The 15,097-nt window shown below is 36.3% G+C and overlaps 1 protein-coding gene across 3 annotated transcripts; it reads right to left on the bottom strand.

The window, feature by feature from the left end:
- Window positions 1-4,765: 4,765 nt before the first annotated feature.
- On the bottom strand, window positions 4,766-11,277 carry LOC104245588 (putative ABC transporter C family member 15). Of its 3 annotated transcripts, none has more exons than XM_009801210.2 (10): window positions 11,174-11,277; window positions 10,197-11,050; window positions 8,383-9,986; window positions 7,690-8,289; window positions 7,410-7,574; window positions 6,933-7,227; window positions 6,187-6,707; window positions 5,900-5,963; window positions 5,542-5,781; window positions 4,766-5,269 (listed from the first exon to the last, which is right to left on the bottom strand). In XM_009801210.2, exons 2-10 carry the CDS (start codon window positions 11,002-11,004, stop codon window positions 5,166-5,168), a joined length of 4,401 nt encoding a protein of 1,466 aa, XP_009799512.1. In that variant the 5' UTR covers window positions 11,005-11,050; window positions 11,174-11,277; the 3' UTR covers window positions 4,766-5,165. The 3 variants fall into 3 exon arrangements, with proteins under 3 accessions (XP_009799512.1, XP_070021290.1, XP_070021291.1); XM_070165190.1 differs by having other exon boundaries at window positions 4,768-5,269; window positions 8,383-8,469; window positions 8,557-9,986; window positions 10,197-11,270; XM_070165189.1 differs by having other exon boundaries at window positions 10,197-11,270.
- Between the last annotated feature and the right edge of the window lie 3,820 nt (window positions 11,278-15,097).

Raw genomic sequence — 15,097 nt, 5'->3', positions numbered from 1 at the left:
AGTCCCTGCCACATTACTCCAACAAGCTGCCTCCTTGCCTCCACCTCCGCAAGCTGCAACCCAATTGTCAACGACTACTCGAGATGTTGTTCGGCCTTCGACAAGCACACGGGTAATCACCTCTTCTCAATCTTTGCCACCTACTGAATCACCTTCTGCCTTTCCTTCCAACAACTACTCTTCACCTTCCCCACCTCCAGTTAATTCTCGGCATCCTTCTCCCACTTACCACTCCACAGCTCCTTCATATTTTCGACCACTAGACAACTCTCACCATCAAATGATAACCCGCTCCAAAACCAACTCTTTAGCCCCAAAAGCTCTCACCACATCCAAACACTCCCTTCCAGTTGATCCTCTACCTATTGACGAACCCAAAAATTTTAACCAGGCTTCCAAACTTCCTCAATGGCAACAAGCTATGCAAACAGAATTTTCTGCTCTTATGCAAAATAATACATGGCAACTTGTTCCACCACCTCCTAACTCTAATATTGTTGGTTGTAAGCGGGTTTACAAGATCAAATATAAAGTTGATGGCTCCATTGAGCGCTATAAAGCTCGTTTAGTGGCAAAGGGGTTTCATCAAGAAGAAGGCATTGACTATTTTGATACCTTCAGTCCTGTCATCAAACCAACCACCATTAGGCTAGTTCTCTCTATTGCTCTCACTAAAGGTTGGCCCTTGCATCAACTTGATATTAATAATGCATTCTTAAATGGTGACCTTAATGAGCAGGTATTTATGGAGCAGCCAAAGGGGTTTGTTCATCCCCAATACCCCAACCATGTGTGCCTACTCAAAAAGGCTCTTTATGGCCTAAAACAGGCTCCTCGAGCATGGTTTACCAAGCTCAAAAATTTCTCCTATCTCATGGTTTTAAATCATGCTTATCAGATTGTTCTCTATTTGTTAGAAAATCACCCAATGATATTAGTTATATCCTAGTGTATGTTGATGACCTTATTGTTACGGGAAGCAATCCTCGGTTCATCACTCAATTTACTAAAACACTTCATGCTGCCTTCTCTTTGAAGGACCTTGGTGATCTTCATTTTTTCCTTGGCATTGAAATTACTAGAAATAAGGATACCATTTTTCTCACCCAACAAAAATACATCAGAGATGTCCTTGTACGTGCCAAGATGGTTGATGCCAAACCGATCTCCACTCCATCTACACCAGAGTCTCATCTTGTCCATGACGACGATCCTCTCCCTGATCCTCACCTATATCGCCGCATTGTTGAGGCTCTTCAATATGCCACCATTACCCGCCCCGAAATTTGTTATGTTGTCAATCGGGTGTGTCAATTTATGCATCACCCATCCACCACCCATTGGGCTGCCGTTAAGCGTATTCTTCGATACCTTAAAGGCACCCTTCACCATGGTCTTTACTTTCACTCATCCACAGACTCCGGCCTAGTTGCTTTCTCTGATGCTGGATGGATTTCTGACCCAGATGATAGTCGTTCTCAACATGGTTTTGCTCTTTACTATGGTGGTAATTTAGTAAGTCGGTGCTCTAAGAAGCAAAAGGTTGTCGCTCGCTCTAGTACCGAAGCTGAATATCGAGCTCTTGCATTTGCTACTACTAAAATTATTTGGGTCCAGCAACTCTTCCATGAGTTGCATGCTCCTCTTAACCAACCTCTAATTCTACTCTGCGACAACTTAAGTGCTACTTTTATCTCTGCCAATCCTGTCATTCATCAACGGTCGAAGCACATTAAACTTGATTATAATTTCGTACGGGAGAAAGTCGATGATAATTCACTTGTTGTTCGCTTTGTTAGTTCTCAAAATCAAATAGCAGATATTTTTACAAAAGCTCTCGGAACGGCTAGATTCAACCTGCTAAAATCCAAGCTACTTGTTCGACCCTCACCATCCGCTTGCCGGGGGGTATTGACTGAGAATTCCTCTCCCAGCAAATCCAAGAACCAGCAAAAGATTTAGTTAACTACTAGCAGATATTCTCTAATATTTTGAATCAACTTTGTATTTTGAATTACTGTTATGATTTGTTGTATATCTTCAAATTAAAATCTAGAGAGATTATAGGACTTTTGTAACTGAATCCTTGTACATAAGAAATATTTAAAGGACTCTTCCTCTTGGCAGTAAAGTCAACCGAGAGTCTGCACATTGGACTGTCTTTCATCTTTCACTTCTTTACTCTCTTATATTCACCAATGTTACATGGATGTTTCTTGATGTACATGTATGACACAGGTTGTGATGAGTGTGTGGGTATCTTATACAAATTGTTCAAAATATACTAACAATCAGCCAAAATCAGGAAGGTGAATTTAGCATGTAACGTATGAGTTCACGTGAACTTAATAGCTTTTGCCAAATCCTTTATAAATATTAAGAAATTCATTAAATATCATAGACAAATCCTAGACCCGCCTCTCGGACTGTATGAGATACTTTGACACGTCTGTATGGGGATAATTCCATATATACAGCTTTTGAAATAGGGCATGAGCTAACTACATTTTTATTTTTTATGGGTTTTCCCGTCCAGAATGTGTGTATCCTCTCATGCTAGCACAAGTCGTGAATTAGTGTGATTCTTCTTCAATTTGGTTCATTCCTAGAAACACCAATAGATGATAATCAACATTGAGAAGTGCTTTTTCTCAAAAGTAATTTGTGTTTGGCTAATTAATTTGAAAAGCAATTCTGAGCAACAGCCAATGTTTGACCAAGCTTTTAAAAACTGATTCTAAGTGTATTTTTCTCAAAAGTGCTTTTCAAAAAAAGTTCTTTTGGAGAGAAATACTTTTTTCTGCTTTTCCAAAACTGCTTCTTCTTCTCCTCAAAAATACTTTTTTCTTCCAAAAGCTTGACCAAACACTTCAACTTTAAAAATAAAACACTTTTTTTTTAAAACAAAGTGCTTTTAGGATTGAAGAAACTTGGTCAAACATGCTATAATGCTCGTAGGACGGATCAGAATTGAGTTTAGATAACATTTTTGGTTGCCATTGTATCACATTTTTTACATTTACCTTCTGTTTTTTTTTTTTTTTTGGGGGGGGGGGGGGTGGGGGGAAGAAAAAAAAAAAGATCTGATGGAGTGCTAGATAATTGTGAAGAAAGACTTATCACAACATATACTCTACAAGCTTGTTAGCGACATGTGCACTAAATGCAGAGGCGAAGCCAAAATTTGAAGCTTATAGATTCTGAACTTAGTATCGAATTCATAATTTATTTTAGTTACTGATTTACAGTTAAATATATATATATATATATATATATATATATATATATATATATATATATATATTTAATGGTTTTCTAATACAAATACATGGTCTAAGCAAAAGTTACTAGGTTCATTCGAATCCGCACCTAATATTGTATCTCTGCCTATAGTACTGAGATCATTCTTCTAAGTAGATCCAAAATTTAAACTTGAAAGATTCAACCTCTAAAGTTCTTAGTACTAATCCACTGTAATTTGAAAATTATTGTATTGTTCAGAATTTAATTTTTGTTGAAATTTTATTGTTTTTTCACTATATATCTATGTTTCGCCTCGAAAATACTGGTTCATTTGCACTCATAATATAGAAGCTCCTTTGGTATCTGTTGATCTTACCATCAACAAGTAAGATCTTACAAATGATTGTTGAGATTTTATTTGTAAATTCATGATTTGATTGCCAAAGTGTAATAAAGTTGTTATTTTTTTCAGAATAGCCCTTTTCTTTTCTCCTTCAAGTAGGTCCTTGCCATCTATGTTTCGTGTGTTTGTAAGTAATGTTCCAAGTAAATCTATTTAAACTTCTAGAAATAATACGATTTGTATTAGCAATGCAATTGATGCTATGGGAATAGCAGGTTTTGGTTAATATTAATAGAGTGAAAATTAACAAGGAAATTGACAGTCAGAGACAAACTGGCAGAAGATAAACAAGAAATGATACAAATAAGAATACAAATGCACATATACAGTCAGACCTCTCTATAACAGTATCCCTATATAACAACACTTCACTATAAAAACCAAACTTTTTCCGGAACCAATTTTCAAGTTATGTTATAATAGTATATGTTTTCTATAACAACACTTCGCTATAACATCCAAAAATATTCGGAACGAACGAGGCTGTTATAAAGAGATTTGACTGTATATATAGAGAGGGGGACAATAACAAGAAAGAGAGCAGAGAGACAGCAGCAAAAGACATGGATTTTCATGTTTGGTAGTAGTTGTGCCTAATGATGAAGCATAAATACAAAAGGTTGAATAAGTATATGATAGGTTTCAGCAAGATTTAGCCATGAAGGAAGAGCAGTTGAATAGAACTTTCATTCAGATATTACAAAGTACTGATGAGTGATGATGTACTTTATATGAGGGATTTTTAGAGGCTAATCAACTAAATACTCACTTTAATTAATACTTAAAGCAGATCCAGACAGAATTCAGTTTAAGATTTGTAACCCGTTTGGCCAAGCTGCAAAAATTTTATTTTGAGAAGTGCTTTTTTTCAAAAGTGATTTTCTCAAAAGTAGCAGTTTATGTTTGGAAGCACTTCTGAGCAGCAATTAGTGTTTGGCCAAGCTTTAAAAAACTGCTTCTAAGTGTATTTTTCTCAAAAGTGCTTCTCAAAAAAATATTTTTGGAGAGAAGCTACTTTTTTCTGCTTCTCCACTTTTTTTCCTTCCAAAAGCTTGTCAAACACCTCAATTTTTGGCGAAAAGTGCTTTTGGCAAAAAAAGAAGCACTTGGCCAAAAAAAAACTTGGTCAAATAGGCTATTGATCTAGCTGTTAAAGGTCAGCTAGGTGTCAAATGAACTACAGATATCTATTCAAGTTTTCTGTTGCATCAAGAAATAACTAATTAAGTACATGAACTATGAGTATGAGGTAAGGATTAAGAATAACCACTGAAAATATCCTACAGATTTCATGTCACCTTTGGTTGGCAGTTATTAGATACAGTATGTACTTGTAGAAGTGGCTGCGGTATAGTAAATGAATTAATCCAGTTATAGCTGCTCAACTTGCTCTATTTCTTGATTTCAGTTTGTGATTCTGTACTGTACAACGCCACATTAATATTGAATCGGTCAGTCATTCCTTTAGAGGTTAGAAACTAAATGTACTATCACATGTGCCTTGTGCTATGCTTTTAAGTTACCCCTTGGATGATCTCCGCAAGAATTCTGTCACCAAATTTGAAAATGCGGAAGAACTGTTCCTCAATAACTGGTCAGGAGTATCAAACTCGAGAATTTTTCCTGCATCAAACAACATGGATTTTGTCAGCAATGTAATAAATAGTACAACGTGTCTATTCTCAGCTGTTCTATGTCTTCATCTTTTTGAGTTCTTAGCCCGTTGGAGGTTAATGATTACACTTATATTCTGCCACTACAATTGTCATGCAGTTGTATACAAGTAGCTGATACATTAATCATTTCAACTGTTACAGCATTCTTAATATGTACACCTAGTTTACTTGGTTATGCTGTTTTTTCAGTGTTTGTGGAGCTGGGTTCTGTATCTTTACCTTCACCAAGAACTAGAACAAGATCATTATCGATGACTGTGGGTATCCGATGAGCCACTGTTATAACTGTGCATCCATATGTTTCTTCTCTTATAGTTTTCTGAATGACATTGTCTGTCTCTGTATCCACTGAAGCAGTAGCTTCATCAAGTACCAATATTCTCCTTTTTTGTAGCAACACCCTAGCTAGGCACACAATCTGCCTTTGACCCACGCTCAAGTTTTCTCCGTCTTCTGCAACTGTACCATAAAATACTTGATCTTAATTTGAAGATAATTTGTTTCCATTTACGATTATTTATGTATTCTGAAGTTTTTTTATAGGTTGCAAGATAAACATGGAAACTAGTATGTGTACCTGGTGCATCAAGAAGCCTTGGATCCTGCTTCACTATCTCAGCCAAATGACATTTGTGCAAGACCTGAAAAATGAATACCATTCTAAACAGTAAGTTACCAAGTCATACCCTCTCAAATGAAATTAAGAAAAATAATGTCTATTATTAGTTTGGTTGTTTCAACACTTCTATCGAAAGACGTAACAATTATTCATAAAATCAGCTTCAACACTTAAAAGAGAGTTTTTCAGCATTTCAGCTACTTTTAATCAGCTAAGCCAAACAGGTTCCAAGTGCAGATCATTACCTCCCAGATATCATGATCTGAATGTTGTTGTAACAGATCAAGATTAGTCCTAATTGTTCCTTGGAACAAAGTTGGATCTTGTGGTATTATACTCAACCTAGACCTTAGGTCTTCCAAACCAATCCTCGAAATGTCTATTCCATCGATAAGAATGCATCCCTCAGATGGTTCCACAACCCTGAACAGAGCTTGGATCAAAGTAGACTTTCCACTTCCTGTTCTTCCAACTACACCAATTTTCTTTCCCTCCGGAAAGGTGCATGTTATACCTTTTAGTACTCTTGGGAGATCAGGGCTGTATTGCACATGAAGTTCCTTCATTTCGATCCTTCCTTTTAGCGGCCAATTGGGTTCCGGCCTGGACTTTTCAATTATCAGTGGGGCTTCACTAGGAACATTGCTAAACTGAAGTATTCTCTCCACTGAGATCATTTTGTTCTCAACATTGCAAAGGTTCCATATAACCCAAGCTTGGAGAACATTAAGATTTAAGCCATAGGTAGCTGCTAGTCCTGCTAAACCTGCAAAATAGATGAAACATGTGAAAGAAAGAAAAAATTGTTTTCATAGATTTTCAGGTGTATAACTTTGACTTCCTTGCTTCTCATAAGTTCCTATATCTAAGAGTAGTTTTTTTATGTTTATTCATGCATCACCAGAGAATCTGACATTTTTGGCCTAGTGGAAGCAGAATGTATTAAGTTGGATTCATGATACAGAAATGGAGAAGAAGAAAAAAAGCTTACTGGGGTCGATAGCCTTCCGTGGAAGGTTTGCCAGGATGACGAGAAGAAAGAAGAATATCAGATTGAAGAGAAAGTTGATTCGAACACAGAGCCATTCCATTGTAGCAGAGTTGTGAAAGGCAACATGAGAATAATTATCAATGAGCTTCAAGTTCTTATTCAAGAATCGGTCCTCCTGATTAAAACAACGAATGGTTGCTACACCGGTGAGAGATTCAGAGAAATGATGCAGGATTGGAGCTTTCTGAATGCCAATCATCCTTGCCAGTTCTCTAGCAGTGGTAATGTAATATGCCTGTAATAAGAATGTATCATTAAATACACGTTGTTTGCATTGTAATGTAGCAGTGATACAAAACATTTATTTAAAAGAAATATGCTTCATTCTCTTTCAGTCTGCACTCAGTAAAAAAGTAAACTTCTTGCAGTTAAAAGTGAATGGGGACAAAAGTAACTTCAGGTTGAGCTTCTGATTACCTGATACCACATGGAGATGGCAAGTACCAGAAGGAAGAGAAAAAAGATCTGCCAAGCAACATGGGACATAAGGACAACAATGCTCAATAATTGAATAAGTGCAAATGCTAGTCCAGCCAATCTATACGGAATATCTGTGTCCACAATGCTTTGGTCTGTAGAAGACTGACAAACAAGAAAGTGATGAAGTTAAGTACGGATGCATCCAGAAACTCATGTTTTTAAAACTGAATATAGATGTATTTTAAGCCATATAGATCATTTCAGCTGCTACACTCACCCTATTCAGAATTCTGCTGGAAGGAGTGGAGTCGAAGAATGACAAGGGCGCTCGGAAGATTGATGTGATCATCCCAACGTAGAGCTTCTGAGCAGTCTCAATTGCAATAGTTGACAGCATAACTGCTCTTCCTAAGATGAAAAAAGAGCTTCCCCCTGACATCAGCACAAATATTCCAATTAATCGCTCTCTAGTAACCCTGCCTTCTTCTTCAGTTCCCCATGCAATCCAGTAGTTGCTTGCCATCTGCAATCCCTGGAAGAGAACTTGACATAGAAGGACCGGAAGTACAAGGGCCCCTTTGTATGCCGAAGTGACAAAAGTCGAGTAGACCTGCCATTTAACTCGACCAGATACTGCGTCTTCCTGCTCAGTTCTTCCTAAGATCTTGTCGTCACAGGTAAGATCTTCAAAACTCTCTTCGACTTCAATTTGGTTATTCTGATGCTTACCCTTGGTCATGCAGCTGCATTTTTGGGAAGGGTTCACCTGATCTAATGATTTGCTGTGAGCCACCATATGTCTTAGGAGCTCACCGTCAGGGTCTGTAATCAACTCATTATACTTTCCTGACTGAACAATTCTACCATCTTTCATTACCTAAGCATATCAGATAAGCAGCAAAACTAAGATATACTTGTCTAGTTTAAATCAAGCAACCGAAAACCAATAGCTGAAAACAGTTCAACTTACCAGGATGAGGTCAGAAGCATCTAAAAATTCCAACTGGTGAGTGGCATAAACAACAGTTTTATTATGTAGATGTTGGATTAGGCATTTCTGCAATATGATGAAGGGTTGTAGAAAATCAATAAGAGCAACTCGATTACTGAAAAAAAATCGATAAAAGTAGGATGTAGTACTTGCCTTGAACATATGAGCTCCAGTTTGTGCATCAACAGCACTGAAAGGGTCATCTAATATATAGATGTCTGAATCACTATAAATAGCTCTAGCCAACTGAATTCTCTGCTTTTGTCCACCACTTAGGTTCATTCCTCTTTCTCCTACCGAATTTAGATCTCCATCAGCCCACATCTCAATGTCACGTTTCAAAGCACATCGTTCCACGATATCATCATAACGAGCCTTATTCATTTCCTTGCCAAAAAGAACATTGTCTCTAACGGTGCCCGTCTGAATCCAGGCACTTTGTGGTACAAATGCCTTTGAACCATTAGTCTTAATACTAGATCCAGAAATCGTAGGAATCTCTCCCATAATACTACAGAGTAAGCTTGACTTTCCTGATCCCACTGAACCACAGATTGCCACTTTCCACCCTTTCATGATCCTGATTTTCTCGGTTATCTTAATCGTTGATTTCTTCAACTCATTTGTGCCCCAAGCATACTCTCCTGGCTCAAGTTCAATTGCCACTTCAGATGTATTATTATAAGGAGCAAGATAGCTTGTTAACTTCTTTTGATCTTCCTCTCTCATGAAGTCTTGAATCCTATCAACTGAAACCTTTGTCTGTGCAATCATGGAAATGAGTTCGGGCAAGTTGTAGATTGGTTCTTGTAGTATCCTGAAAGTTGCTAGTGCTGAGAGAACTGCTCCTGATGTTAATGGTGTTTTTAACATGATACAAACACCAAAGGTTGCAACTGAAACTAGTGTTGGTGACGCCCAAAAGAGAAAAGCCACAGCAGAACATGTATAAAGGTATCTCTTAAGCCATCCTCTCTCATTTTGTCTAAGTTGAAGCAGCTTCTTGAAGAAAGTGGACTCCCATGAGTGTAGTTTCAACACTCTCATGCTTTTCAAGGTCTCTGAAGTGGCTTTAATTCTCACGTCCTTCGCTTCCATTATCTTTGAGTGGAGCTGCTCTTGCATATTGGCAAGCGGTGTGTTGCTTACCATCACGAATATGGTTGAAAGAAAAGCAGCAGCAGAGGGAGCAGCACCTAAATTCTTGTACAAGATAACCAGGGCAAGTATAACCTGAACAGGAAGCAGCCAAACTCCATGAATATACCAGCAGAAATCCCCAATTCTCTCAACATCAACATTGATGAAGTTTATGATCTTTCCATCTTTTGTACCGCCATACTTGATCGACAAAGTTCTTTTATATATTAATGCCATCAGAGCTGCTCTCACTCGAACACCAATCCGGTGAGCTCCAAAATACCATTGCCTTTGTGACAGTGACTCAATTGTTTTGGCAAAGAAAAAGATGAAGGCTAAAATCATTCCTTCTTGCCAATTGGACTCATCTTTCTTTTCAGACAAAAATTTTACAAAACTTGTTATTAGCAAAGGACCAGTATAGGATGCAATTGTGTTGACTCCTGCAAAAACAGAAGCATGTTGTTACAAGGCATTTGGGCATAACTTCACACCAAGTATTATTTGCACATCAATGTTTGTTTTACTATTTTTGTTCATTATTTCAACTTCAAATTGAGATAGTGATTTAGAGTCAGAAATTCATGTCCAAATAATACATTTTTTTACCGGCTTCAACCAAATATTGTGTGCTTAATTGAGTCATGAATTACCTGCAAAGACAGCATTATAGGCAAGTGGTCTCCAAATCATGTGGAGTATGGCATCAGGGAGGGAGAAACTAGTAGTTTTCTTTGTCCGAAACGCGTCTTCCAATAAAGCAGAAGCTTCACTGGAACTCTCAGAATTAGGAATTGAAGGTATGTGTTCTACTCTCAGCTTTTCCTCATGACCTTTGTTGAATAGTGGATTAAGCCACAAGAATGTGAGTTGGCTCCAAATGCCAGCATTAGAAAATGCATCAGCATCATGTCTATTTACTTCTTTCTGAAGAAATGGCTGCTCAATTTCATTGTATTTCTTGGCAGAACAATCAGGCAGGGCATTGAAACATAGGAGAATTGACAGTGGTAGGGAAGCAAAATCAATTATATTTGTCTTAGGCAGAAAATGTGGGGGTTTTGTATAATAAATATTATAATGGTTGAGAAGATGAAGTGAGACTAAAAATATATCAAAAATACTTGAAAAGACCCACCATATAATGAGTAATAATGGCCACCTTTTCTCTTTGTTTAATGCATAGATTGAAACTGCACTTGACAAACTCCATGTCATGGCTGAAAAAACAGACTCTTCAAACACAAAAGTTTTCAACTTCCACAATTCATGGAAACAAAATCCCAAGTAAGCAATGGCTATTAACACATTCAATAAAATTGTAATCTTGCTGAAAAATGTAGGCTGTATTTTTTCTGCAAAATCTTCTTCTCCTCTGTTTTTCTTGAAAAGATGTATCAAAAACCATATGAGTAACAGCAAGAAAAAAGCCATATTGATTAGCCTCAGAGTGATGTCCATCTTGGTTGAAAGTTGAAACCACAACTCAAAACTTAGCCCTCAAAACCTATTAATAAATAAGACAAAAAGACCAAAGCATTAAAACTCAAATTACAAATATCCATAGAGAATTGAATTGGTACTTATATAAAAATAATAATAATACAAATGCAAGTAGAGAAAAGCAGACCTATCAAAAGTACTATGAAGAGAAAGCACGTGCCCCTTTGAAAAGTTGGTGGAATGATGATGAATAGGGAATCAAACAGAATGGTGAATGAAATTAATGATACATAGAGTTGTGTTTTATTTTATTTATTTATTTATTAGTATTGCTTATATGTATGTAATATAATTAAAGATTACAGTAACCAGAGCAATCACATCAGTAGATTCCTTATAGAATCTATCCAATAGAAAAATTCCGTATTGAGGATTTGTCTATGAAATCTCTTCTTGGAGTCTGCCAAATTTTCCGCTGACTAAAAATGTCTTCATTTTTTAGTATATATGTCTTCTTGCAAATTATAGCATTTTGTCCTTTTAAAACAAAAAATTCTATCTCGTTAGTATATCGGCCTAGTTTTTTGGAGAATACTTAAAATCATGTCATTAGTATTTGTAACACCCCGTAAATTCGGCTTAGGTGTGAATGTGTTAAATGAGTGGTAAGGTTATATCTTGAACATGTGAAGTCACATCGGGATGATTATGGGTGAAATAGTTACTTCAAAATCAAGATGGAAAGTGAGGTGCATAAGATTTGACAAAATCGACTAACTTTGCAGAAAGTTCATATTCCATCAGGTTTTAGTGAAAATGTGTAAGGAATTTGGGAAAACTCAAATCATAAAAGTTGTAGGCCTTTGAAATAGCTTTCCAACAATATATTATGAGCCCGAACGGACCTCTGTGCAAAACGTTATGCGCATTTTATATAACAGTATACGATATGCGCGCCCGGTAGCGCGCCCATAAGCGCGACCGCGCTAATTTTGAGGCAGTGTTACTGCCGTTTAGCGCGGGCAGGCCTCCAGGTGCGCGAGCGTGCTAGTGGGGGTCGTTTTAAAGCTATATTCCATCCCCCATAGCCCCAAAACATAAAAACTTGCTCTAGAAAGAGAAACTCTCAAAAACCTAACTCCTTAAGGGTCCTTCCACCACCAAAGGTAAGTTCTAATGGTGATTCTAAGTTAATTTCAATTTTCCAACATCTTATTAACATGGGTAAACCCTCCATATCATTAGATATTCGATTGGGACATCATTGTTGAGAGAAGGAAGCCTAGAACTCAAATTCAAAGGGTTTGAACTTCAAAAAGGTAATGTCTTCACCCTCTAATTGATTCTAGCATTGGTTTAATGATTATGAACCCTAGTTCATGAGATATGAGTTGATGGGTTTGATAGAAAAGTATGAACGATTATAGGGTTGGGGTGTTGAGTGTTGATTATTGGTTAAGGGTATTGTTTACATTATGGGTGATGAAGAATAATGTTGATATAATCATTTGAGACTTTAAAATTTATCTGGGAACAAGAGAATGGGTTGTTGGGTGTAGAGACACCATTAATAAGGACTATGAAGCTTTATTTTCACCAAGTGTTTGATAAAATGCTTAAGTGACCAAAACATGAGCATTATTTGCTAATATGGAATCCCTTTGACTTGTATTGCTATAGATTAAAGTTGAAAGGGTTGACAACCATTGTATTGCGCTCAAAGGTAGGAAGATAAGGTATGTAAGGCTAACTCTTTACGTTTGGGGATGTCTACGATTCTCCCTACGTCCCATTCATTATGACCATTATCAGTTTCCTCAGAAAGTAATTGTGCCTTAGTTCCCTGAATAGCGGTGGAACTTCTATTCTCTAGATGGCATAGTTTCATAATCATTCGATATTCTATGAGTTTCAGTTATGACGAATCAAATCATTATGAATACTTATCTCAGTCTAATCCTATTCACTATTCCAGTATCATGTAACTCGGTATGGCTCATTATTTCAGTATCATGTATTGCAGTATGATTCTCAGATCCTGATTTTAAATTCCTGAATGTTGAACACCTGTATTTGGGCCTGAGGCCGTAGTTTATGCTTTACGCATTTTTGGGCCTGAGTCCATAGTTATGTATACGTATACTTGGGCTTGAGGCCGTAGCTTGTGCACACACACACACACACACACACACACACATATATATATATATATATATATATATATATATATATATATATATATATATATATATATATATATATATATATATATTGGGCCCGAGGCCGTAGTTTATCAGACAAACAGGTTGTTCATCATTCAGAAGAGGGAGTATTCATATCCTTACTTCCTTGTTCAGTTATCAGTTTATCATCTAGCAGTTCAGTTTTAGTTTCAGTATTTACAGTTCTTTTGTTCAACTATTTTACATACCAGTACAATTCAAATGTACTGACGTCCCTTCTGCCCGGGACCTACATCTCGCGATGCAAGTAACGATTTTCAGGTTGACGATTCTGCTTGCTAGGATATCTCGTATCAGCTATTGGTGAGCCCCAGTCTTTCGGGGCCTTATCTCTATTTTGTTTTAGTCATTATAGTATTTCAGTTAATAAGGTATACCGGGGACCTTGTACCGGTAAACAGTTAGCATTTTCAGTATTCTTTAGAGGCTTCGTAGACTATAACCCAGTCAGTCAGATATTAGCAGGCCTTCATGTGTTAGCCTTGTCGGCTACTTGTTTATACTTGCAAAACTTTCAGTATTTTCCGCATCTATGACATTTCAGCCAGACTATTTAGTAGATTATCATGTTTTACATTTACCTCTAGCTCATAGTTATACCACATGTTGATCCAGCCATGCAGTTGGTTCGCTCGGTTACATGCAGTCAGGCACCGAGTGTCGTGTTACGCCCAGACCATGGTTCGGGGCGTGATAGTATCTTGACATCAGTTTCAAAGTAGGAATATAACGGACTCATTTGTTTCGATATTTTTTCCGCTTTTATAATGAATGGTTATTATACACATATAATAGCATTTGACATTTAAATACACCTATAAAATCATGTCATTAGTATCTTGACATCAGTTTCAAAGTTGGAATATACAGGTAACCCTTTCTATAACAGCCTTATTTGTTCCGATATCTTTTTCGCTTTTATAGTGAATGGTTATTGTACACCTATAATAACATTTGACATTTAAATATTTTTTGGCCATTATAGATAAAAATTGTCCAAATATCAATTAGTTTTCCTTTTCTAATGTTATATATAAAAAATAAGAAAATTATTCAAATTTAAAATCTCAAAAGATATGTGTTAGCTTCAAGGTTTCACGTATTAATTTTGATGATAACAAACCAATACAATTATTAATATAAGAACATTTACTTGTGGTAATCTTATTTTTTGTATAGGTTTATTCAAGAAAGAAGATGCTGGTAAAGATCCAAACAAATATGGGAAAAGAGATATCGTACGAAGAATTTATCAAGGAAGATTATTTTCAAAGATTTGATCTCCTAGCGCCATAGAAGGAATAATATTTAAAAGTGAAATTTCAAATATTGAATGTCTTACTACAATATCAGAAAAAGAATCTACGGAAATTATGGATGGGAGGTTTTTCAACATCTTGAAAGGAAAGTTGCTAAATCATGGAGAAGATCTATTATTTTGTGGAAGGAAGATACTATATGGAAAAGATATTACAAGGACAAGGAAGAATATATTTTCTATGGAAAGAAAATATATTATGGATATAGTACAATCTATATTATGGAAAGATATTATTTTCCAAGATTAAGAAAGAAATATTTTCAATATAATGGGAGAAGAATATATTTTCTATGGAAAGAAAATATATTATGGGTGTAGTATATTCTATATTATGGAAAGAGATTATTTTTCAAGATCAAAAAAGGAGTCAAAGATTTATTGAGATCTATCAGAAAGGAAATATTTTAAGAAAGATATTTTTACCAGGACAAGTACTACAAGGAATTGGCCAAGTCTTGCATTTAAGGAATGTTGCACAAAGAAGCTTATTATTCAAAATATATACTACGGAATGAGATGGAAAGTATTATTCTTATGGAAAGAAGCA

Source organism: Nicotiana sylvestris, chromosome 12, assembly GCF_000393655.2.
Source record: "Nicotiana sylvestris chromosome 12, ASM39365v2, whole genome shotgun sequence".
NCBI classification, from domain to species: Eukaryota; Viridiplantae; Streptophyta; class Magnoliopsida; order Solanales; family Solanaceae; genus Nicotiana; species Nicotiana sylvestris.
Note: the sequence above shows the minus strand (reverse complement) of the source record. Positions and strands in the feature narration are given on the sequence as shown.